The sequence below is a fragment of the Rhincodon typus genome, chromosome 21, assembly GCF_021869965.1.
Source record: "Rhincodon typus isolate 14 chromosome 21, sRhiTyp1.1, whole genome shotgun sequence".
Taxonomy (NCBI): Eukaryota; Metazoa; Chordata; class Chondrichthyes; order Orectolobiformes; family Rhincodontidae; genus Rhincodon; species Rhincodon typus.
Genome location: NC_063352.1, coordinates 36502442 through 36525319, shown reverse-complemented (window position 1 = coordinate 36525319; position 22878 = coordinate 36502442). Strand labels below are relative to the sequence as shown.

The following is a 22878-nucleotide window of genomic DNA, read 5'->3' as shown; positions in this document are numbered from 1 at the left end:
GTCATCCAGTATTGGAAATGTTTATCAATTTTCCTTCCAATTTCCACCCCGTTCTTACTTTCACCTGGTCCGTCTTTGACTCCTCCCTTCCCTTGACATTTTTGGGGTCGGCTGGTCACCAATATACGCTACAAACTCACCAGTTCCCACAGTTACCATGACTGTACATCCTCACACCGTGCTTCCTATAAAAACTCTATTCTATTCTCCCAGTTCCTCCGTTTCCGTCACAGCTGTTTCAATAATACCAATTTGGACAAATCCGAAAAGTCTATCTCTTCCTCAGCCGAGGATTCCCCACTGCCATGGTTGACGATGTCCTCGGCTGTGCCTGGCCCATCTCCTGCGCTTTGGCTGTCACCCCATGTCTTCCCTCCCACTACAGCGTTAGGGTCCCCCTTGTCCTCACCTACCATCCCATCAGCATCCACATCCAAAGGATCATTAGCTGCCATTTTCATGACCTCTAGTAGGATGCAACCACAAGATGCACATTCCCATCTTGTCCCTTGTCAGCCCTCCACAGGGACTGTTTGCTCCAGGACACCTTAGTCTACTCCCCCTACAACAGTTGCAGAAGTTTTAACACCTGTCCTTTTTACTTTTCTACCTCTCTCACTGTCCAAGACCCCAGACACACCTTCCAGGTGAAGCAGCGATTTACTTGCACTTTTTTAAATCTAGTCTACTGTATTCTGCTGCTCACAATGCAGTCTCCTCTACATTGGGCAGACGTAGTGCAGACTGGGTGACAGCTTTGTGGAGTACCTATGTTCTGTCTGCAAAACCCTGGCTTCCAGTTCCTTGCCTTTTCAACACCCCATAGATTTCCCTGACCAATGTCTCTGTCTCTGTCTCTGGCCTGCTGCAGTGCTCCAATCAAGCTCCGTGCAAGCTGGAAGAACAACACCTCATTTTCTGCTTGGGTGCCCTTCGCCTTCTGGACTCAATATTGAGCTCAATAATTTTAGGAGCAGAGCACCTCCCATGTTCTTACCCCAACCCAATGGGTGGTGCAAAGTTGTTAGCCCCTGACAGTCACTGTTAATAGCTATTTTTCCTCCTAGCCTGATTGGATTGTATCTGGATCTTAATCCAAATTTATGTCTTTGCAAACTGCCTTGAGATGCTTTATTATTTAAGTTGGACTAATGAAAGTTTGCTTTTGTAAAAAGGCCCTTTAGGTAAGTCTTCCTGTCCACTATAAATGTTCATCATTATGAGCACACCTAAAACTTCACAGAACGAGAATTTATTTAAAATGGAATATGTTAACTGAGAGAATATATGTGAAGGTGAAATGCTAGAAATTAGGGCCAAGTTTTAGAAAATAGTAATCAAGCCAGCTGCATATACCTCCTTTGACATGTATTCTGGAGTAATTCCAAATGGTGATTTTTTTTTTCTTACTTTTCAAAAGTTGCTGAAGTTGATTTTTGAGTGAGTCGTGTGTAGATGTCAAACTGCATATTCTACGTAATAAAAAAGAATCTTGTGATCTTTTTGGAGGCCTTGTGTATAATTTTGGCTGTTACCATGCTCTCCTCCAAGGATAAGGAGAAATTAAATAGGAAATCTCGCCCAGCGAAAACTTACCTATTTAGAATAATGGTTTTATTTCTATCTTTTTAGCATTCTTACTCTTTTTTTCTGTGTGTAAGTCATTTAATGTGTGTACAAATTCATAGTAAGGAATTAAAACACATCAACCGTACTCCCTGAAGACTTGTTTTGTCAACTGGGCCATACAGACTAGGAAAGTCAGTTACCAGCAGTATTGTAGTCAATCAATCTAGCTCTTGGGACCTGGGATAAGAAATGGGAGAGAAAGTGGAGTTGAAGATCATGGGGAAGGAATGAAAAGGAGGCTATTATCTTGTCACTACTCTGATCACTGATGAGGTAATTCTAATAACAAAATAGGAGTGCATTAAAACAAGTTTGGAGGAGAATGACTGCGATGGCTCCAAGTCTTGAGGGGCAGGGGGAGTACATCATGACTTGACATGCTAACCAGGGCAAAGCAGTTTGTTTGATCAATACTCCATTCACCATCTCAAGCATTCACTCCCAACACTATCTACAACAGTTGGCTGACGAATCACAATATGGCCTTCCAAGGGGCCCTATTTGACCTTCAATGCTGATGTTCCAAATACGGGGAGTATAACTGGAAGTTTCTGCAAGATGTTCCTTTCATCAGAAGCTGTTTTTCTCCTGCTTTTGCTGTTATACACTAATGACCAGCAAATACTGGCCTCTGAATGGAAGATCCAATGAGCTGTGCAAATGCAAGTAATTTAATTCAACCTGAGGCTTTATTGAAATCCCCTCACAATGAACATTAGCATTCTGTTACGTTTTCTAGTTCTCTAATTGCTGTATCTGCATACTAAACCTTTCGCATTTTGTGCACTAGGGCACCCAGATCCCTCTGCATCTGAGCTCTGCAATCTCCTGCTGTTTAAGAAATATGCTTTTTTTTATTATTCTTCTTGCAAAAATGGACAATTTTACATTTTTCCGCATCGTTCTCTATTTGCCAAATCTTTGCTTATCCTATCTATATATGTTTGAATCCTCATTATACTCTCTCCACAATTTACTTGTCTACCTAGCATCAAAATTATCTACCTCATCTTCAGTACCTTCATCCAAGTTGTTTATAAAAAGTTGAAGTCCTAGCACTGTTCACTGACACACCACTTGTATTTTGTAACCAATAAATTATTCATTTATTCCACTTATGTCGACTATTACCTGTTAGCTTATCCAGGTCAATATTATCACCATTCCATGAGCTTTTATCGTCTGCTATGATCTTTGTGACACCTTACCAAATGTCTTCTGGAAATCTCCAGTGCAATATATCCACTGGTTCCCCTTTAAATGCAGCATTATTACTTCCCCAAAAAATTCCACTAATTTAGCTAAATGCTATTTCCTTTTTGTCTCTGATTACCATGAACTTAACCAGGAGTCCTGTTGTAGCATCTTTCATAATAACTTCTAAAATCTTCCCTTTTGACAGATGTTAAGCTAACTGGTTTGTAATTTCCTGCTTTATCTTCCTTCATTTTTGAATGATAGAGTTAGATTAACTATTTTCCAATCTTTGAACATTCCTCAAATCTGGTGAATATTTTAGAATACTGTGTTCAGTTCTGTTCTCCCTGCTACAGGAATGATGTTAAACTTGAAAGGGCTCAAAAAAGATTTAGAAGGATGTTGCAGAGATTGGTGAGTTCCTCTATAGGGAGAGGCCGAAAAGGTTGGGACGGTTTTCCTTGGAGTGTCAGAGGCTGAGATTTAACCTTATAAAGATTTATAAAATCATGAGGTTCATGGATACGGTGAATAGTCAGTGTCTTTTTCCCAGGATAGTAGGGCGAGAGGGGAACGATTGAGGAGGCACCAAGGGACGACTTTTTCCACATGCCGTCACCCCCATGGGGCCTGCTCTCCTCTCCCACCCCCCCGCCCCCACCACAAGTCAAAACCTACTTGAAGCGCTACCTTTGTATCTGTGTCCACAAAAGCTGCCAGACCTGAGTATTTCCAATACTTTGCTTTCTTTCAGTATTCATTTCTTGTCGCTTTAAGCATCAATGCCTTAGACTTAAGCATAAGGTGACAATTAGGATATTTATAAGGTTGCTTGTATGGTCAATAGTGAGGAAGGTATCAATTGACTGCTCAGGTGGACAGTAAAGTTGTAAATTGGAGTTAGTCAGAAGTTATACATTTGAGCAGGGAATACAAAGCGAGGGCATTATGTCATTAATGGGACAAGACTGGAATGTAGAAGAACAATGAACTTGGAGTGCGTGATCAGAAACGCAACCATAACAGGACTGGTAAATTGTGGTTATGGTAGCAGATGGACTTTTTCCTTTATTCCATAAAATACAGAATACATGAACAGAGAGGTTAATGTTGAACTGTCTAAAACAGTGGTTAGGTCACAACTATAGTACTGTGTACATTGCCAGATGTTATTGGATGTAATTGTACTAGAAGATGTACAAGGATGTTACCAGGAATGGAGCATTTTAGCCATTAGGAATGATCAGTTGGATTTTTTTATTTCAGATCTCCGGCATCTGCAGTTCTTGTTTTTACTACATTGGATAGGATGGGGTTGTTTTCATTGGAGTAGAGGAAATTGAGAGGAGATTTAACAGAAGAATTATAAATTCTGAGGGGATATGATGAGGGGAATAGGTCCTGGGGCATAAACAGTTACTATGTTTAAAGCATACCTGGATAAGCCTTTAAAGTGCCGTTTCATCCAGATCAAGCGGTGCAAAATGGGCTGATGCTTGATAGCTCTTTATTGGCCAGCATAAATGCAACTGGCCACATGGTTACCTTCTGTACAATAAAGGTATTGCTTGTCCGTTGTGGAGAAATTTGCAAAGAAAAGCACCTTTGACCAAAGTCCACCAAGAAATGGACAGCACATGGCATCCTTGAGACCCTGTTGGAAAAGGAGGGTGGATTCTGTTGGGTTGTTCCCTGAGTATGCTGTTAAATATTTGGCAGAACGCCTCATCGCCAGAACATTTCAACAAGCACCAAGACATCACATGGCTGGTGGTGAGAAGGGCTTTTCCATGCTGGGCTAAGAACCACCTGTTTTCATTAACGGCTCTTGCTACCAACTGCTACAACTGACCTTCGGGCCTGCCACTGCCTGCAAGGTCTCGGTGTGACTGCCGCTTCGCTGCTTCCATCATCTTTCACAACCAACCACTCCTTTTGCCACCCTTTGCCTCTGTGCTACCACATTGCCATCTGGGCCCGTGCCAGGCCCCATCCACTGCCAGGGGAAGTGATGGCCCAGTGGTATTATTGCTGGACTGTTAATCCAGAGACCCAGGTAATGTTCTGGGGACCCCAGTTTGAATTCTGCCATAGTAGATGGTGGAATTTGAATTCAGTTAAAATTTCTGGGATTAAGAGTCTAATGATGGCCATGAATTTATTGTCGATTGACAAGAAAAACCCATTTGGGTCACTAATGTCCTTTAAGAAGGGAAACTGCCATCATGGCCTGGCCTACATGTAAGTCACTGCAGAATCCAGCTCTAGGCATCAATGAATCCCTTGCTGCTGACCATATCCATCTGCCTTGTGGCTGACCATCAAAGTCCCCCAGCTGCAGTTGTCGTTGCAACAACCGAGCTCCACAGGTCAAAGAACCAAGTAAATTATTTATTTATTCCACTTTTGTCTACTGTTTCCGGTTAGCTTATCCAGAGCAATATTATCACCATTCCATGAACTTTTATCGTCTGCCACAACCGAGCTCCAAAGATCAAACAACCAAAAGAGAGAGAGGAAGGTGAGAAAAGAAAGAAAAGCTGTCTGAGCGATCGAGCTCTAGTAAGGAACCCTACTCCTCCTCCATCTTGAGTGAAGGATTGTATCCTGGACAATGTGCCCTGGTCTAATGATGATAGTGAAACAATTGTTGGTTGTTGGGAAAACCCATCTGTTTCACTCATGTCCTTCAGGGAAGGAAATCATTCCTCATCTGGTCTGACCTAATGTGACTGTAGACCCACAGCAATGTAGTTGAGTCTTAACTGCTCTCTGGGCAATTAGGGATGGGAAATAAATGTTGGCCTACCCACAGAAGCCCACGCCCCATAAGTGAATAAAAAAAATCTGTTCTGATTTTAAAAAAGCTCCTCTCAGTCCTAAATGTTTTTTAATCTTGAGATTGTATTTCCATGGTTTAGATTTCCTAGTCGTAAGACTGTAAACATTCAGAATTTTGTAGATATTTTTAACGAACTAATTCAGACATATTGTGGCATGTCTGGGGCAGGTAGGACTTGAGCTCAGACCTCTTGGCACAGAGGTAGAAATACTACTGTTGTGCCACAAGAGCCCTCTTCAGAATTTTGTAAATATAACATGCTTTAACAGGTTGATTTAAAAAAATGACACACCCTGGAGCAGGTGGATCCTGAAACCAGGCCTTCGAGCTCAGAGGCAGGGAAACTACAATTGCATCAGGAGACTGCCCAATTAGTTTTTTTTTAAATCAACCTAATCAGTTGTTATGACATACCTCAAGAGCTGATGGACCAAACACAGGCTTTCTGGACCAGAGGTAGGGACACTGCCATTCTGCCATAAGGGCACTCTTAGGAATCATGTATTTTCATTAGCTCACCTTTTTCTTCTAAATTCCAGAGAATATGAACCTAATTTACTTTGCCTGTCTCATTGGACAACCCTTTCATTCGGCACAAATTTAATTCAGCCTTTGTTACATTGCTTCCAAAGCCAGTACTTGGATTGTCTAACATGCTGCAATTCAAATTTTTCTAGACACAAAATTTTTTTGCATATACTTGGTATACAAGTTGAACACCTTTTGAACCAAAGCGTGCCACACTTCTGTTCACTCCGAATATAGGATCAAACAGGCAACACTGGCTGCACTGGAGTTTAACATCACATTGGATCCTGGTGATATTTCGAAAGAGCGACCATTCACGCCTGCAGTTCACTTTTATACTTGGTACATAAGTTAATCTCCATTTTAGAAGGGAGTTTTCAAGGCTTTGAACTGTTGACATGTTGGTAACATCTACAGTATAGTTTCCTTAAATATGACTATTGGAATTGCACATAGGTGTGGCCTCAAGGTCCTCCAATTGTTACAAGATTACTTTATTCCTGTGCTTCAGGCCCCTTGCAATAAAGACGATGTAATCTGCCTTGCTAATTGCATGGCATAATTGCATGCAAACTTTGTTTCTTGTATAAGTATGTCCAAGTTTCTAAGAGCAACAAGTTTCATGCTTTTTTAAAATATTCTGTTTTTCTATTCTTACAACTAGAGTAAATAACATCACACTTCCCTATCTTATACCTCATCTGCTACCTTGTTGCGTGCTCAATTAGCCCATTTTTCTTTGCAACCTCCCTGTGTCTTACTCGGAGCTTGCATTCTTGCACAGCTTTTTATCGTTAGCAGACTTGGATATATTACTCTCTGTCCCTTTTCACAGTTTTAGTATTTTTAACTGAAGCCTAGCATTGATTCCTGCAACATTTCACCAGCCACAGCTTGCTGACCTGAAAATGCCTAATTTATGCCTATTCTTTAACCCACCCTCTGCTGATTTGTAATGCAGAGTGACGTCAACAGCGTAGGTTAAATTCTTGCACCTTCTGAGGTTTCTATGAAGGCCTCTCCTCCTCAATCTTTCCCCTTGCCTGAGGCATGGTGATCCCTAGCTTCAACCACCACCATACGTCTCTCTCTAATGAAAGAGCACCCGTATGATCTGGTAAGACTGTAGAGACTTTACCTTCTGTCCCTAGCTGCAAACATCCTCATCTTGCCTATAAAATCTTTGGCACGTTATTGCATGCTTTTTGGAAACTGAGGGTATTCTAGATCTACTGGTTCCTCACTACGTATTTGTTACATTCTCAAAAATGTCCAATAAATCTATCACATGTCATTTCCCTTTCAAAAGATCATATTGACTCTTCTGATCATACAGTGCACTCAATCATAGTCAAACTTCCTTATTAATAGTAATCCAGCATTTGCCCCATTAACTCTGGCTAACTGACCTATAGTTCCTGGTTTTCTATTTTTTTTTCTGCTGCCATATTTGGTACCTTCCAACCTGATAGAATCTTGCCATATAGTAATTTAAAAAAAAAAAAAAAATCCTATCTAGCACATCCTGAACCTCCCTGCAGTTACCTCCTTTGGAATTTTATAAGGAAAGAAAAGGAAACAAATAGTGTACACTAGATCTTACTTACTAGTAGGCTGTCCTAGACATAAGGTATAGGTTGAGTTTGGGAGTTGTGCAGTATTTAAAAAGGCAATCAAGAACTTATTATGTAGTTTATTAAGACACAACCGTTCAGATATGATGTGCGATCTAAGTCCAGAAAAAGTATATGAACCGTGGCGGGTGAGGCTGATTTTAATGATCTTTGAGAAAGCCAGATAGTTGGTGCAGATTGCCGTTGGTCTCTATTGTTTGAGCTGACAGCTTTCTGCATTCTACCAGTGTTAAGAAGCCCCTCGCTTTTTTCCTTGCTTTTCCTCAATTTTCCTCCAGAAGGCACCTTCCTACTAAAGAATGAACCCCAACCCCTGAGCACCTGTTAATATACTTTATTTGTAGGGGTTGTTTTTCCCCCTGCATCAGTTATCTATTCGAAAAGCTCTGTTATTTTCCCTCGCCCTGCCCATACCATACCTTTTTTGGCAGGGGACATCTTTTACCTTATTTCATGCTGGGTACAACTTGTTAAACCTTGTCGGACAATTATATAGATAAGAGGGTATGAGATGACATGTTGGCTTAGGAATGTCAACATGAAGGCCTGTAACAACAGACCACAACATGAGACTTCTGATAGCACGTTTCTCTATTATCTTTGTTTACCATTGACCTGTTAATTTCATAATATTATTAAGGGATCACTCCAATACCCCACGTGTCCGTGGATCCGGAGGTGGGGAAATTAGCTTATTCAGTCACATGACCCATGGCAGACAATCGGGACCTGAGTAGACATAGGTGAGAATGTGGGATGGATGAAAGTAAGTTCATAGATGATACAAAGGTTGTTTGGGTGGTTAAGAGTGAGGAGGAAGGTATTAGGTTTTTAAGGTCTAACGCACAACTGCAAGGTGTTGGGTTACAGAGGGACATAAATGGATTGGTCAGACACATCATTAGCAGATGGAATTTAACCCTGATAAATCTGAGATAATGCACTTTGGAAGAAGGAACAAGACAAGGGAGTAGTGAATGAATGGTAAAATACTCGGAAGCTCAGAGGAACATGGGGATCTTGGGGTGCTTGTCCATACGTCCCTGAAGTTGGCAGCACAAGTCAGTCAAATAATTAAGAAGGCATTTGGGATGCTTGCCTTTATCTTGGCCTAGAGGGGTCATGTTGGAATTGTACAGAACTTAGGTTAGGCCATAGGTAGAGTATAAGGTGTAGTTCTAATCACCACACTATAAGAAGAATGTGATTGCACTGGAGGGTGTTGCCTGGGACAGAGCATTTCAGCTGTGAAGAGAGGCTGGATAAGCTCGGGTTATTATCTTGGAGCAGAGAAGTTTGAGAGGAGAACCTGATACAGGTGCAAAAGGTCATGAGAGGCATGGACAAAGTGAATAGAAAACAGTTGTTCCCCTTAGTTGAAGTGTCGATCACAAGGGGACATAATTTTAAAGTGAAAGGCAGGAGGTTTAGAGAGGTTTTGAGGAAAAACATTTTTATGCAGAAGTTGGTGGGGATCTGAAATGTGCTGCCTGCGAGGGTAGTTGAGGTGGGAAACCTCAATCTTTAAGAAGTACTTCGATGAACACTTGAAGTGTCGTAACATCCAAGGCTATGGGCCTAGTGTGGGAAAGTAGAATTAATAGTGTGTTTTGTGTGGTGGAGACTTGATGTTGTGCTGAAGAACCTCTTCTGTGCTGTATGATTCCATGATCTGCAAACCAAGCAACAACTGATGACAGCATCCTTAATTTCATTAGATTCTGTGGACGTAATATGACATTTCTAAAATTGATTTTTCCAGTAAATAGACATGACCTATTTGTGCTAGAAATAAACAAGAGAATAACCTCCATGTCAGATGTTGGTTTGGGTGGAGGCATCTAGAATCCTAAATTTCTATTTTGGAACAGGATGGATAAGTTTCTGAGCCCAGTCCTTTGTGTATCTAAGGACATGATTTGCTTGAAGTTGAACAGTGTCACCTGCCTAAATCATCTTGAGCCTTGTGAGCTGAATTTTTTGGCCTGACAAACTCTATTTTCCCCTTGAATTTGGATTGTAGGGTAACAAGTGTAGATGGAGAGCAAGTCTGTTTCGTGTGGGAGTTTTGTTTTGTACTAGTGTTCCAATATTCTGAACATGTCCCTGATATTTGACCAATCTTTAAATGGACTGTGGAGAGAAATCAGAGTAAATGTTTTGGGTCCAGTGACCCTCCTTCAGAGATTTTCTAGTAATTTCTGTTTTTGTTTAAGATTTCTAGCATCCGCAGTTCTTTTTTTGTTTTTTTTAATGGACTGTAGAGGTTAATAAATAGAGGTAATCATTCATTTTGCATTTATTCTTGGAAAATCCTGCCCAAGACACACACGCTTGATTAGCAAGATTCCTGGATTACACAGTGTCCTAGATTGAACATGGTTTAATTGGGTTAGCTCACTCAGTGACCAAGAAACTTGAATCTAGTCCAGACTAAGTGCTCAGTGCCTGCTATTGTCTTCAACAATGTTGATGCAGACTTGATGGGCCAAAGAGCCTCTTCTGTACCATACAATTCTATGATTCACACTGCAATATGGGCAACTAAGTGATCGAAGACCTAATATAATTTGGTTTGATTTTTTTAAACCTTACAGCTGAACTTTAAAAGAATGAACAATGCTAAGAGTGGGGTAATACACCACTGTGGTATGTTTCTACTTCAGCTTCAATGTAGGAAAATATTTTCTGTTGTTTGGCAAAAATGAAAAACTGCATTCTTTCTTGTTCTCTTTTGTGTGGCTTACAAATACTTTCATTATAGTATAAAGTTCCGTAATGATATTGTTTTTACACTGCAAATTGTTTTTACACTGCTGTAAGCTTTATGCAGAACAAAATTTGAGAACTAGTATAAATGTTCAGAAATGTAGCACAAAAATCATAAGTCCTTTTTGTTTCATCTGTTAACCAGAAAGAGTATTTTGGATTGTATTAAAGTGCAGGATTTTCCCTGCCTATTCTAAGAGGAATCTGTGTAATGTGTGTTAATAACATACCCTGGAAAAGGAGGGTGGCCAGCCTTATGTGCAAGTTAAACAATGAGTGTTATCATTTCAATCGTAAAGGAAGTCACAGCATACCCCTTCATAGTTTGGTGAGTGTGGAGGCTGATATATTGTTGAAACCCTAGATGATTTAATATTTTCTTAACCAACTAACCTCCTACTGAAACTAGGTATAGAAACTATATGTAACTAGAGAGAATGAAGTCTTGTTCTATCTAGTTATTAACTGAGCGACAGTTGAATTGAGCCTTACATGAGCACTGAACATTGTTTAAGGCTTGTTGGGGCTCTCTTGTGGCACAGTGATAGTGTCATTACCCCTAGACTGGGAAGCCTGTGTTCAAGTCCCACTTGCTCCAGAGGTATGTAATAACGTCTCTCAGCAGATTTATTAGAAAAACCATACTTTTTTTATTTAACCTATTTTTCTAATCAGTATCCTGTATTTTGTTTTTCAGCCCATGTGTCCATCCTGTAATATCATGCTCATTCCTGGATCCAGCACCAGCACAGAAGAAACTGCTGTGCAGAATGGTTGTCAAGATGAGCGCAAAAATCCCAAGGTACTAATCCAAAACAAATTTAGGCCCTATATCACAGCAGTGTTACAGAATTGTTATGATGGATAGCAAATCTTGCACAAAATACAAATTTTAAAAAAAATTGATTATTTTGTTTTGTATGCAATTGTGTAATTTGCCATCTGAATTTAGGTTTGGGCTCTATGGTAATACCACACTGCCATAAGCTTGTGTCTTGTGGAATATCTTAGTTAATGGTTTGTGTAATGGCTTGTAATAAGTTATGGGGAAGCTAGATAAATACATGGAGAAAATAATCTAGCAATATGCTCGTAGGGTTGGATGATAAGTAAGAGGAAGCTCATGTGAAACATAAACAATGCACACATTACTTGGTCCAAAGGCCTATCTCTGTGCTGCAGATTTGACTTCTATAATTCCTGACTAAAAGGTGGAAATGTTTCAACAATGGCTTTTTCCCCCCATCTGGAGCTAGAATTGTTTGGATTATTAGGATTATTTCTTAATAAGCATTGATTGCAAGTTGTAATCAAGACCATTTGCTTGTAATATATTTAATGTTTTCAGCATCTTTAGTACAATCCATATTTTCACATTGGGTGTGTTTACTAAAGTTTATTAAAGATCAGGTTAACTATGTAACACCATTTAAAAGTCCCTTCTGTTCTGTGAAGTGGTGAGGTCATGGAGCCTTTTCTCTCATGTAGGCACCATCAGCAGGGCGAAGTCTGAAGGCCCAAAATGGTCTACTGAGTCCTCCAGAGGAAGAAAAGTTAAACAACAGCCAGACATCGCTGTTTGAAATGCTGCAGAGTGAGAGGCAGCTGGATGGACTGCTTCCACTACGCTCCAAGCAGATCCGGGAGAAAACAGATGCTCAGTTTGTCAGCGTCATTAAGGAGGACAGGTATGTTTTGTTAGGCGAGTGTTTTAAGTGTTACGGATCAAGACTGGTGGATGAAGTTGAGGTACTGGTTAGTTGTAATGTAATTGAACGACTGAACAGGTTTGAGGGATGCAATGGCCTGTTCCTTTGGAGTCAGGGCAAGTGGTACATTTGTGCAGCTTCGCATCCATTTTGTTGACTTGCATTGTAAATTATGAAGCTCCCCTGCCATATAGAGTGGACAGAAGCTTCCTATCCATATTTTGTTAAAGCTGCCTCTGACATATTATGCTAATTATTAGCAAAGTAGAAGGCATTTAACCATTTGCAAGAATAGAACACTGCTTTCTTTCAACTTTTTAGTTACTGGTATGAAGTTTTTGCCTTTGTGCTTAGCTGACTGAAGGAGTAGTTCAAGTTCCATGGTCCCAACATTTTGCTCTGAACTGTACTGACTTAACAATTCTGACATGTTGGCATTCATTTGTGAGCAAGAATATTTTTTTGTTAGAACTAATAAGTTATCATTTATATGTCAGGAATGGGATGAAGTACACTCTGCTTGTTTTGATGAGTGAAGTTCCAACAATTCTGTAGAAACTGGAAACCATCTAAAATGGAGCAGCTGTCATGATAGGCACCCCAACAACTACCTTAAATATTTCATCCTACCACTGCTGGTACAGAGTGAAGGCGTTGTCGCATCTAGGAAATGCACTGGCAACTCACCAAGGTTGCTTTGACAGTGAATTCCAGACCTGTGACCTCTACTGTTTAGAAGGATGAGCAGATGTTTGGGAATGCCACTACCTACAGGTTCTCCTCCAAGTCTCTTGCCACCCTGACTTGGGCACGTACTACTGGGTCAAAATCCTAGAACTCCCTCCTCATCTGTATTGTGGATGGACCAGTTGAACTGCAGCAGCTCAAGAAACCAGCTATCACCTTTTCCAGAGCAATTAGGATGGGCAGTCAATGCTGACCTTGCCAGCAAGGTTAAGATCCTAAGAATGAATATTTTTGAAAAAAAACTTCTCTTGCTCGATTCTAACATTTTTGCAATCTATCATCTTCCCCTTCCCTGGAAATTTGAACCCAACTCTGCTATTTTGTGATCATTGTCCTTTGAGAAACTGAGTAGCATGTCCTGGGTTCTTCTGGATAAAATAACCATGTCCTGTTGCTCAGACCTAGTTACTAGTTTGTAAAGGGAAGCCAGTTACCTGACAAGCAAGCACCTTTGTCTGTGTCTTTTGTGCACATATTAAAAGTTGTAAAGTGCATGAGCCTATCCAAAGCTGTGAAGAAAATTTAATTAATTGAATGTAAAGTTTGTTAGACCAGTGAATAACTGCTTTTTAGATTTGGATTTTGATGCTTTTTACTCTCATTTAGATTCATTTCTTCTGTGTTGATTTCTGGTTGACCTTCTATTTTCAGTCCTTAATGAACTTAAGCTCATCAAAATTCTTCTGTCCGCATCTTAACTCATCACTGTCCTGCTTTGGTGCCCAGATCATCAGGAGTTTAACATTAAAATTCTGTTTTCAAATACCTCCATTGCATCTCTGTTTCTTATCTGTGTAACCTGCTGCACTCTAATTCTGGCATCCAATGCACCTCCACTTTTACCTGCTACACCATAGTCAGCTGTTCTTTTAGGTTTTTTTGGAGCTGTTTGTGTAGAGCCTGCTAGGGCACAGGCAGTTCTGGATTTGATATGTAATGAGGCAGACTTTATTTGGGAGCTTAACGTGAAGGAACCCCTAAGGGGCAAAGACCATAATGTGAGAATTCACCCTGCGGTTTGAGGGGGAGAAGCTGGAATTGGAAGCAACAGTATTAGAATTGAGTAAAGGTAACTGCAAAGACTTGAGGGAAGAGCTAGACAGAGTTGATTGGAAGGGGATCCTGGCAAAGAAGATGATGGAGCAGCAAGACAGGAGTTTCATGGGGGGTCGTTTTGGGAGGCACAGCAGAAATCCATTCCAAGGAAGAAAGAGGATACGAAAGGGAGTACGAGGCAACTATGACTGACAAAGGAAGTCAAGGACAGCATAAAAGCAAAAGAGAAAGCATACAATGTGCTGAAGATTAGTGGGAAGATTTAAAACACAGCAGAGGATAACCAAGAAAGTAGTAAGGGGGGAGAAGATGAAATATGAGGGTAAGCTAGCTAGTAATCTAAAGGAAGATTGCAAGACTACTTATTTGATATCTAAAAGATGAGAGAGAGGCAGGAGTGGACATCATTCCACTAGAAAATGAGGCTGAGGAAGTGATAATGGTAAATAAGAAATAGCAGAGGAACTAAATAGGTACTTTGCATCAGTTTTCCCAGTGGAAGACACCAGCAGCATACCAGAACTTCGAGAGTCAGGGGACAGAGGTGAATGTAGTGGCCATCACCAAGTGAAAAGGTGCTGGGGAAGCGGAAAAGTCTGAAGGTGGGTAAATCACCCAGATCAGATTGTCCATATCTCAGCCTACTGATGGAGGTAGTGGAGATTATACCAGCATTAGCGGTGATCTTTCAGGAATCATTAGAGTTGGGGAGGGTTCCAGAGGACTAACACCCTGTTTAGGAAGGGGTGGAGGTAGTAGGCAGGAAACTATAGGCCGGTTAGCCTGACCTCGGTCATTGGCAAGATTTTAGAGTACATTATTAAGGACACGATTACAGAATACTAGGAAGTGTGTAGCAAAACAGGGCTGAGTTAACACTGCCTCGTCAGGAGAGGTCATTCCTGATGCATCTGTTATAATCCTTTGAGGAAGTAATGAGTAAGTTAGACAAAGGAGAGCCAGTGGGCATGATCACTTTTGATTTCCAGAAGGTCTTTGGCAAGGTGGTACACAGTAGACTGCTTAATAAGCTATAGGCTGCTAAATAAGCTAAGAGTCCATGGTGTTATGGGCAAGGTACTGGTATAGATAGAAGATTGACTGGCAGAAGGCAATAGGGATAAAGGGGTCTTTTTCAGGATGGCATCTGGTGACTAGTGGAAGCCCGCAGGGGTCAGTGCTTGGGCCACAACTATTCATCGTTATAAATTAATGATCTGGATGATGGGAATGAGGGCATTGTTGCCTGGTTTGCAGAAGACCCAAAGATAGGTGGACAGACAGACAGTATTGAAGAAGGTGGGAGGCTGCCAAAGGACCAGCACAGGTGAGTGGGCAAAGAAGTGGCAGATGGAATACAATGTAGGAAAGTAGAGATTATGCACTGGTTGGAAGAACAGAGGCATAGACTGTTTTCTAAATGGGGGAAGTTTTCAGGAATCTGAAGCACAAAGGGACTTAGGAGCGCTAATTCAGGATTCTTTTAAGCTTGATATGCAGTTTCAATTGGCAGTTATGAAGGCAAATGCAATGTCAGCATTCATTGCAAGAGGGTTAGAACGCAAGAGCAAAAATGTACTTCTGAGGCTGTGTAAGGCTTTGGCCAGACCACATTTGGAATATTGAGAGCAGTTTCTATCTGGTGTATCTTGCGCCCCAGCTCCTGACTACTGTTTGGAGGCCTGTACACAACTCCAACTATGGTTTTTTTAACCTTTGCGGTTCCTCAACTCTACCCACAGATTCTACACTATCTGACTCTACTTCATTTCTTACAATTTACTTAAGTTCATTTCTCACCAATAAGGCAACTCCACCCCCTCGGCCCACCTGCCTATCTTTTCGATAGGATGTATATCCTTGGATATTCAGTTCCCAATCCTGATCCCTTTGCAGCTACGTCTCCGTGATACCTACCAGTTTTGATCTGCGCCACAAGCTCATTTACCTTATTTTCTTATACTGCGTGCATTCAGATATAACACCTTCAGTCCTGTATTAACCCTCCCTCTTCTCACTTTCATTTGTTTTTCCAGTGTTTGATTGCTACTCCTTTCCAAACACTCTGTCCTATTTGTGTCTGTGCTGGAGACTTTAAGAACCTCTCCTGAGTTCTCCTTCCCTGTCATTTCTTTGATATTTTTCCATGTAGTTGAATCCACCACTACAGATGTTAACCTGCTGCTTTGTTTTCCACTGGGGCAATTTTCACCATTCCCTTCCCTCTTTCCCCACCCTTTTTGCTAGAACATTGGTCCCAGCTCGATTCAGGTGGAGACCATCCCAACGGGACAGACCTCTCCTGTTCCAATACTGATGCCAGTGCCTCATGAAAAGGAACTCCTCTTTCCTGCACCACTCTTTTAGCCATGTGTTTACTTCCCTTATTCTCATGTCCCTATGCCAATTAGCACATGGCTCAGGCAGTAATCCGGCGCGTATAAACCCTTGAGGACCTGTTCTTTAATTTGGTTCCTACCACCTGATAATCTCTGAACAGGTCCTCTTTCCTAGTCTTGCCTATGTTGTTTGTTCCAGCGTGGACCACAACAACTGGATCCTCCCCCATCCTGCTCCAATATCCTTTTAAGCCGATCAGAGATATCCCTTACCCTGGCACCGGGCAGGCAACACACCATGCGGGACTCGCGATCCTGCTTAAAAAGGATACAGTCTATCCCCTTAATTGTAGAATCCCCTACAACTACCACCTGTCTTTCTGCTCCCCCCTTAATGGCCTCCGGTACCACGGTGCAGTGGTCAGTTGGCTCATCCTCCCTGCAGCCCTTTTCCTCATCCACACAGGGAGCAAGTAACTCATACCTGCTGAACAAGGTCAAGAGCTAAGGCTCCTCTGTTCCTGATTGCAGGATCCCTCTACCTGCCTCGCTTACAGTCGTACCCTGCTGTCCCTGGCTATCCTCTGTTTCCTACCTTCAAGCCAATCTTGTATCTAATTGGCTAGCTCTCCCTGGATCCCATGTGATCCAGCCTTACTAACCAGTCTACTATGTGGAACCTTGTCAGACACCTTGCTAAAGTCCATGCAGACAAGATCTACTGCTCTGCCTTCATCTATCTATCTTGGTCACTTCTTCAAAACAAAAATCAAATTTGTGAGGCACTATTTCCCAAGCACAAATCCATGCTGACTATCTGTAATCAGTCCTTGCCTTTCCAAATTCATTTAGATCCTGTCTCCAGAATTCCTTCCAATTTACCTACCACTGACGTTAGGCTCACTGGTCTGTAGCTCCCTGGCTTTTCCTTGTAGCATTTCTTAAAGGCACAACTTTGGCTAGCCTCCAGACTTTCGACACCTCACCTGTGGATGTCAATGATACAAATATCTCCACTAGGACCCCGCAATGTTCCTAGCTTCCCACAATGTCCTGAGACACACTTGATCACGTCTCAGGGATTTATCTACCTATGGCCCTCTAGCACCACCTGTTCTGCAATGTGGTCTCTTTTCAAGACATCAACATTTATTTCCCCAGGTTCCCTAACTTCCATGTCTTTCTCCACTTAAATACTGACAAGAAATCAGGAATGCAGAGGAAAACCTTCAACTCCCATTACTACATGCTGCACCTCCGTCACTCTATATACCATAACAGTTGTTGCTGATCGCGTTATAAGCCTGGTGGACCAGACTCTCAAACTTGATATGATTTGGCTAGACTCGTGTATTTTTAAAGTAGACAAGGTGGAAGGTACAGGTAGCATACTAAGAGAATAAGCCATAAGATTCTACAGTTTTGAACAAACAACAACAAACTTTATTTTACAACTGTAGAACAGTATTACAATCTGGATTGCACGTATAACGTATTCTTAGACTCAAAATTAACATGGTTCATATGCGTAATAACCTCTTATTTAACACACTACAATACATATCCAATAGCAAGTGCCATCAAGATATAGACCTCTAATTTCTCAGCAGTGTCCCCGATGTTACTGAAATGGCAAGTTATTGAAGCTCATTAAACTTCACAAGGGATCACAATTCTTCACTTTATCCAATCTCGCCTTCAAGCAACCTCTCAAGCTGCAGCTTTTAATTGACAGCTAGCTTCACCAAGCTAGAACTGCCACTGAGCTCCAATACTGCTCAGTTGCCAGGTACTGCCTGAGTGTTTTTCAAGCCTCACTCATCTAGGTGTGCTGTGCTGAGATAGTGATGTTCACTGCCTTCTTCTGAGCCCGTCATGGCTTCCCCCAACACAGCCAGCAACTTTCCCACTTTATCATTGCCTAGGATTTCTTCTGAAGCATGAGGCCAAACTTGGCATCCTCAATAATTAGTAAACTTCCTCTTGAGTTGTAATGTTATAGCCATCCAGCTGCAGTACACCCTTCAGAATCTCCAAAAAGGCAATCAATGCAGTTGAGCTGCCTTCTCAGCAGGTACAGCCCACTGTTGCTATTCTAATGCTCCAACCTCTCTTCCCTCACTTGCTTTCTCTCTCTATAAACACGTTTGCTATTGCTTGTCAAACTCGAATGCTGTCAGCTTGCAACATTGGAATTGTCTGTTTCATAATTCTAACCAGAAATAGATTGCTCCCTTTTTAAAACAAATCAAATTGAGGATTTCATCTCGCCATGTTTTTAGGAAATTCACTAATTCCTGCTTGGCCCATTGGGAGCGCATTCCTTGGAACCTACAGATAACTTGAAACAGTAATCTATACTGACCCTGAGGGAGTGCTGTACTGTCATTGTTTAGATCAAATGATAAGTCAAGGACTAATTTGTCTGTTGCAAGTAGATTCAAAAGGTTCCATAGCACTATTCAAAGAACAGTGGAGTTCTTCAGGTGTCTCAGTCAACATTTCTCCCTCAACCAACAGCAAAAGTACAATTCGTTGTCTGTGAAACAGTTAAGACTTCAGAGTGCTTTATGGTTGTATGATTCTTTAATTTTTAAAATAGCAGTTGTCTGTCTTTCTAACAAGTCTGTCTCCTCTCCCATGTTCAGATACAAGTTTTTGTCAATGAGTTTTGATTTTTTTGACACTAATTCTGATTGGATCTGGTTTTCTCCATTTATAGATTAATGGACGAATACTTCTTCAAACCTCCTATTAACAAATTCAGCCTGAATTTCTTGGACTCAGGCTTGGAGAAAGCTTATAGGGGCAGCTATCAAGATGAGGTATGGGTATATCCTGCATTCATTGATGAACTGATTAATTGGATTGTTTGTGTTTCTGTCGTGTTGCCTTTTCTTCTAACCAGTAAGGTAATCCCTTAAAACAATTTCTGCTGTTCAGTTGTGTTCACTGTGGAGTGACAGTGTAATTGATGGCATATTTTGCTAGAAACTAAAATCAGTTTTGATTTCAACTCTTGACTTAGGGTAGGATTTTTGAAACCTAGTCATGAACTAGCAGACAGTTCAGTTGAATTGATTTGGGATAGACACTGATGTTAATATGCCAAGATGAGTGGACTGGGAGTAGCTGTTTGCAGGAAAATCTACACTGGAGCAGGGGGAGTCTTTCGTAAAGGGAATATTTAGAAGTGTGGGTCATCATGTTCCATAAAGATGGAGTGTAACTTCAGTTCCAGAGAACAGTGGATGGTGAGGAAAGTGCAGGATTGGATGAGGGTAAAAAGGGAAGCTTGTAGATATTGAGAGCTCAGACAACAAAAGCTGTTGAGGTGTGTATAAAATGCAAGGGATTACTTTTGGGGGACAAACAAGAAATTAGGAAAGCGTAGAGGACATGAAAAATCACTGGCAGGTAAAATAAAGAAAAATCCAGTGCCATTTTATAGGCATATTAGGAATAAGATAACGAGGGATCTAAGTGGCAAACTGTAGTTAGGACCAGAAAACATAGATGATGTTTTAAATGACTATTGTATGCACAATTCAGAATAACAGTGTACGTTGTATGCCTCGAACTCAGGTAAGAGGACTATGATAAACTTGGAAAAAATTGCAATTGAGATGGAGGAAGTTTTAGCAGACTTAAAATTGCCTAAATAACTAGACCCAGCTGAAATGCATTTCAGGCTGCTATGAGAGGCAATGGAGGAGGCCTTGAAATTAATTTTCAAATCCTGTTAAATGTGAGTGGTTCCAGATAATTGGAGAACAGCCAATGTGTTATCATTAAGGGAGGCAATGGCCTAGTGGTATTATTGCTGGACTGTTAATCCAGAGACCCAGGTAATGTTCTGTGGGACTTAGGTTTGAATCCTGCTATGGCAGCTGGTGGAATTTAAATTCAATAAATATCTGGAATTAAGGATCTAATGATGACCATGAATCCATTGCCGGTTGTCAGAAAAACCCATCTGGTTCACTAATGTCCTTTTAGGGTAGGAAACTGCCATCTTTACCTGGTCTGGCCTAAATGTGACTCCAGACTCTCAGCAATGTGGTTGACTCAACTGCTGTCTGGGCGATTTAGGGATTGGCAATAATTGCTGGCCTAGCCAGTGACTCCCTCATGCCGTGAATGAATAAAGAAAAAAAACAATTGTTCAATCATGGTGGGAAGGATAAACTGAGGCACTATAAGTCAACAAATATGATATCAACAGTAGGGAACCTTTTGGAAAAAATGAGTGACAGAATTAATCTCCAGCAGCAAAGGATAATCCTCATGGCTTTGTCAATGAGTGATCATTTCCGGCAGGTTAGTTTGAGTTTTTCAAGAAGATGATGAGATGTGTGGATGAGGGTAATGCAGTGGATGTGGACTTCAGTGAGGCTTTTGACAGGGTCTTGCAAAGCAGATTATTCAAGAAGGTAAGAGACACTGTGGGATCCAAGACAGTTTGGCAAATGGGATCCAAAATTGGCTTAATAGCAGGTGGCAGTGGATAATGGTCAAAGATTGCTCTTGTCATTGGAAGTCTGTGTCAAGTGACATATCACGAGTTTCATTGCTGGATCCCTAGCTGTTTTGATCTAGACGTGAATGTTAAACAAACTGAGACTGGGTCATTTGCTTCATTTGGTGAGTGTAAAATAGCAAAATAAGTTTGAAATAATGGCTCAGATCTCTCTCTGGATAATCAGAGACCTTGGAAGATAGGTGCCAGGACCACGTGGATGTTCCAATACTATGTTGTAATTATATGGGGAATTGAAATGTCTGATGAGTAATAACATGGCTACTGGAACCAACTCTGGCTTCCCAACTTTGAGTTTGAGTCAGATACTTTGGACATTCAACTTACCATGTAAATGCAAAATACTGCAAATGCTGGAAGTCTGAAATAAAAATAGGGAATGCTGGAGCAACCTGGCAGCATACCTGGAGAGACAAATGAGTTGAGATGGAGATTGAGTTCACACTCCAAAGTATGAACCCCAATGTGGAATCCTAGAGGCTGTGATGTACCTAATTGGGAAATGAGTTGTTGTTCCTCCAGCTTGCGTTGAGCACCCTCATCATTTATTCCACTAAGTCCTGTACTTCTGTCAACAGGATAAAAAAACCACCATCTTCCAACCACTTTCATTTCTGAAGACCAGTCATAGTGGACTCAATATTAACTGTTTCTCTCTTCACAGATGCTTCACAGATTTGCTGAGGTCTCAGTGGTGGGAAATATTGAGACAATTATTTGGGATAGAATTAGCAATTACATGGGAAAAGGTGGGTTGATAAGGAAGAAAGGGGAAATCATGTTTAACTAACTTCCTAGCGTCTTTTTTTGAAGAGGTAACAACAGGCTTGATGAAGGTAATGCTGTTGATGTCGTGACTCGATTAGCTCAGTTGACTGGACAACTGATTTTTTGGTGCAGAGTGACGTGAATAGCGTGCGTTCAAATACTACACCAGCTAAGGTTATCATGAAGGACTCGCCTTAACCTCTTGCCTCGGCTGAGGCATGGTCACCATCCGGTTAAACTGCCACCAGTCATCTGCCTGTACAAGCATCTCTGGACTTTGATCTAAGAAAAATAAACAATGAAGTTCACAGCTGACCTTGGAGAAATCTCAGTATTGGGGCTGCTCACAGGAAGGGAACAGCTAAGTGTTTTTTTTTTCAGTTTAACCATACTCTGTTTTTTCTTAAATCTACAATAATGAGTAGGGTGGATTTTTATTTTGTTTGTTTTATTGAGATCTGTGTCTATATTAAACTTTTATAAAATATAAAGCATAGGTACCAAGTTATCCTAGAGCAGTGTTTTTCAAGCAGCAAGATTGTGCTATTTTCTTGGTCTGTTTAGATTGCTAAGGTGCAAAGATGGCCTTCAGCAGAGTGATGTGCTCTTCCTGTTGGATGTGGGCGATGAGGGAGAATTTCACTGTTAGAAGATTATGACTGCAATAAGTGTGCTTGGTTGCGAATCCTATTGGATTGTATGTGTGGGTTGGAGTGGCAGTTAGAGACAATCAGGAGTTTACAGGAGCTGGGGGGGTGAGATGGATGAAAGTTTCAGGAAGGTAAAAAAACCACAGGTACAGTTGGGTAGATGGGTTACCTCTAGGAAAGGTAGGATAGATAGACAGGTACCGCAGGAGTCTCCTGTGGCTATCCCAGTCTTAAACAAGTACGCTGTTTTGGGAAATGTAGGGGGTGATGGACTCAGGAATGTAGCCCAAGTTTCTGGTACTGAGACTGGCTCTACTGTAATGAGGGCTAAGTCAGGTTCTCAGCAATCGATTGTGATAGGGGACTCTACAATCAGAGGCACAGACAGATGTTTCTGCAGCCAGCAATGAGATATCAGAATGGTGTGTTGCCTCCTGGGTGTCAGGGTCAAAGATATCCCAGAGAGGGTG

At 41.2% G+C, this 22878-nt stretch overlaps 1 protein-coding gene across 1 annotated transcript in view; it reads left to right on the top strand.

The window, feature by feature from the left end:
• Positions 1-21956, top strand: part of adcy9 (adenylate cyclase 9) — a 116448-nt gene extending 94492 nt beyond the window's left edge. Inside the window, exons 3-6 of the mRNA XM_048609731.1 lie at positions 11297-11401; positions 12088-12287; positions 19173-19275; positions 21891-21956. Of these exons, the coding sequence (XP_048465688.1) occupies positions 11297-11401; positions 12088-12287; positions 19173-19275; positions 21891-21956 (474 nt within the window). The remainder of the gene's footprint in view (positions 1-11296; positions 11402-12087; positions 12288-19172; positions 19276-21890) is intronic.
• The last annotated feature ends 922 nt before the right edge of the window (positions 21957-22878 follow it).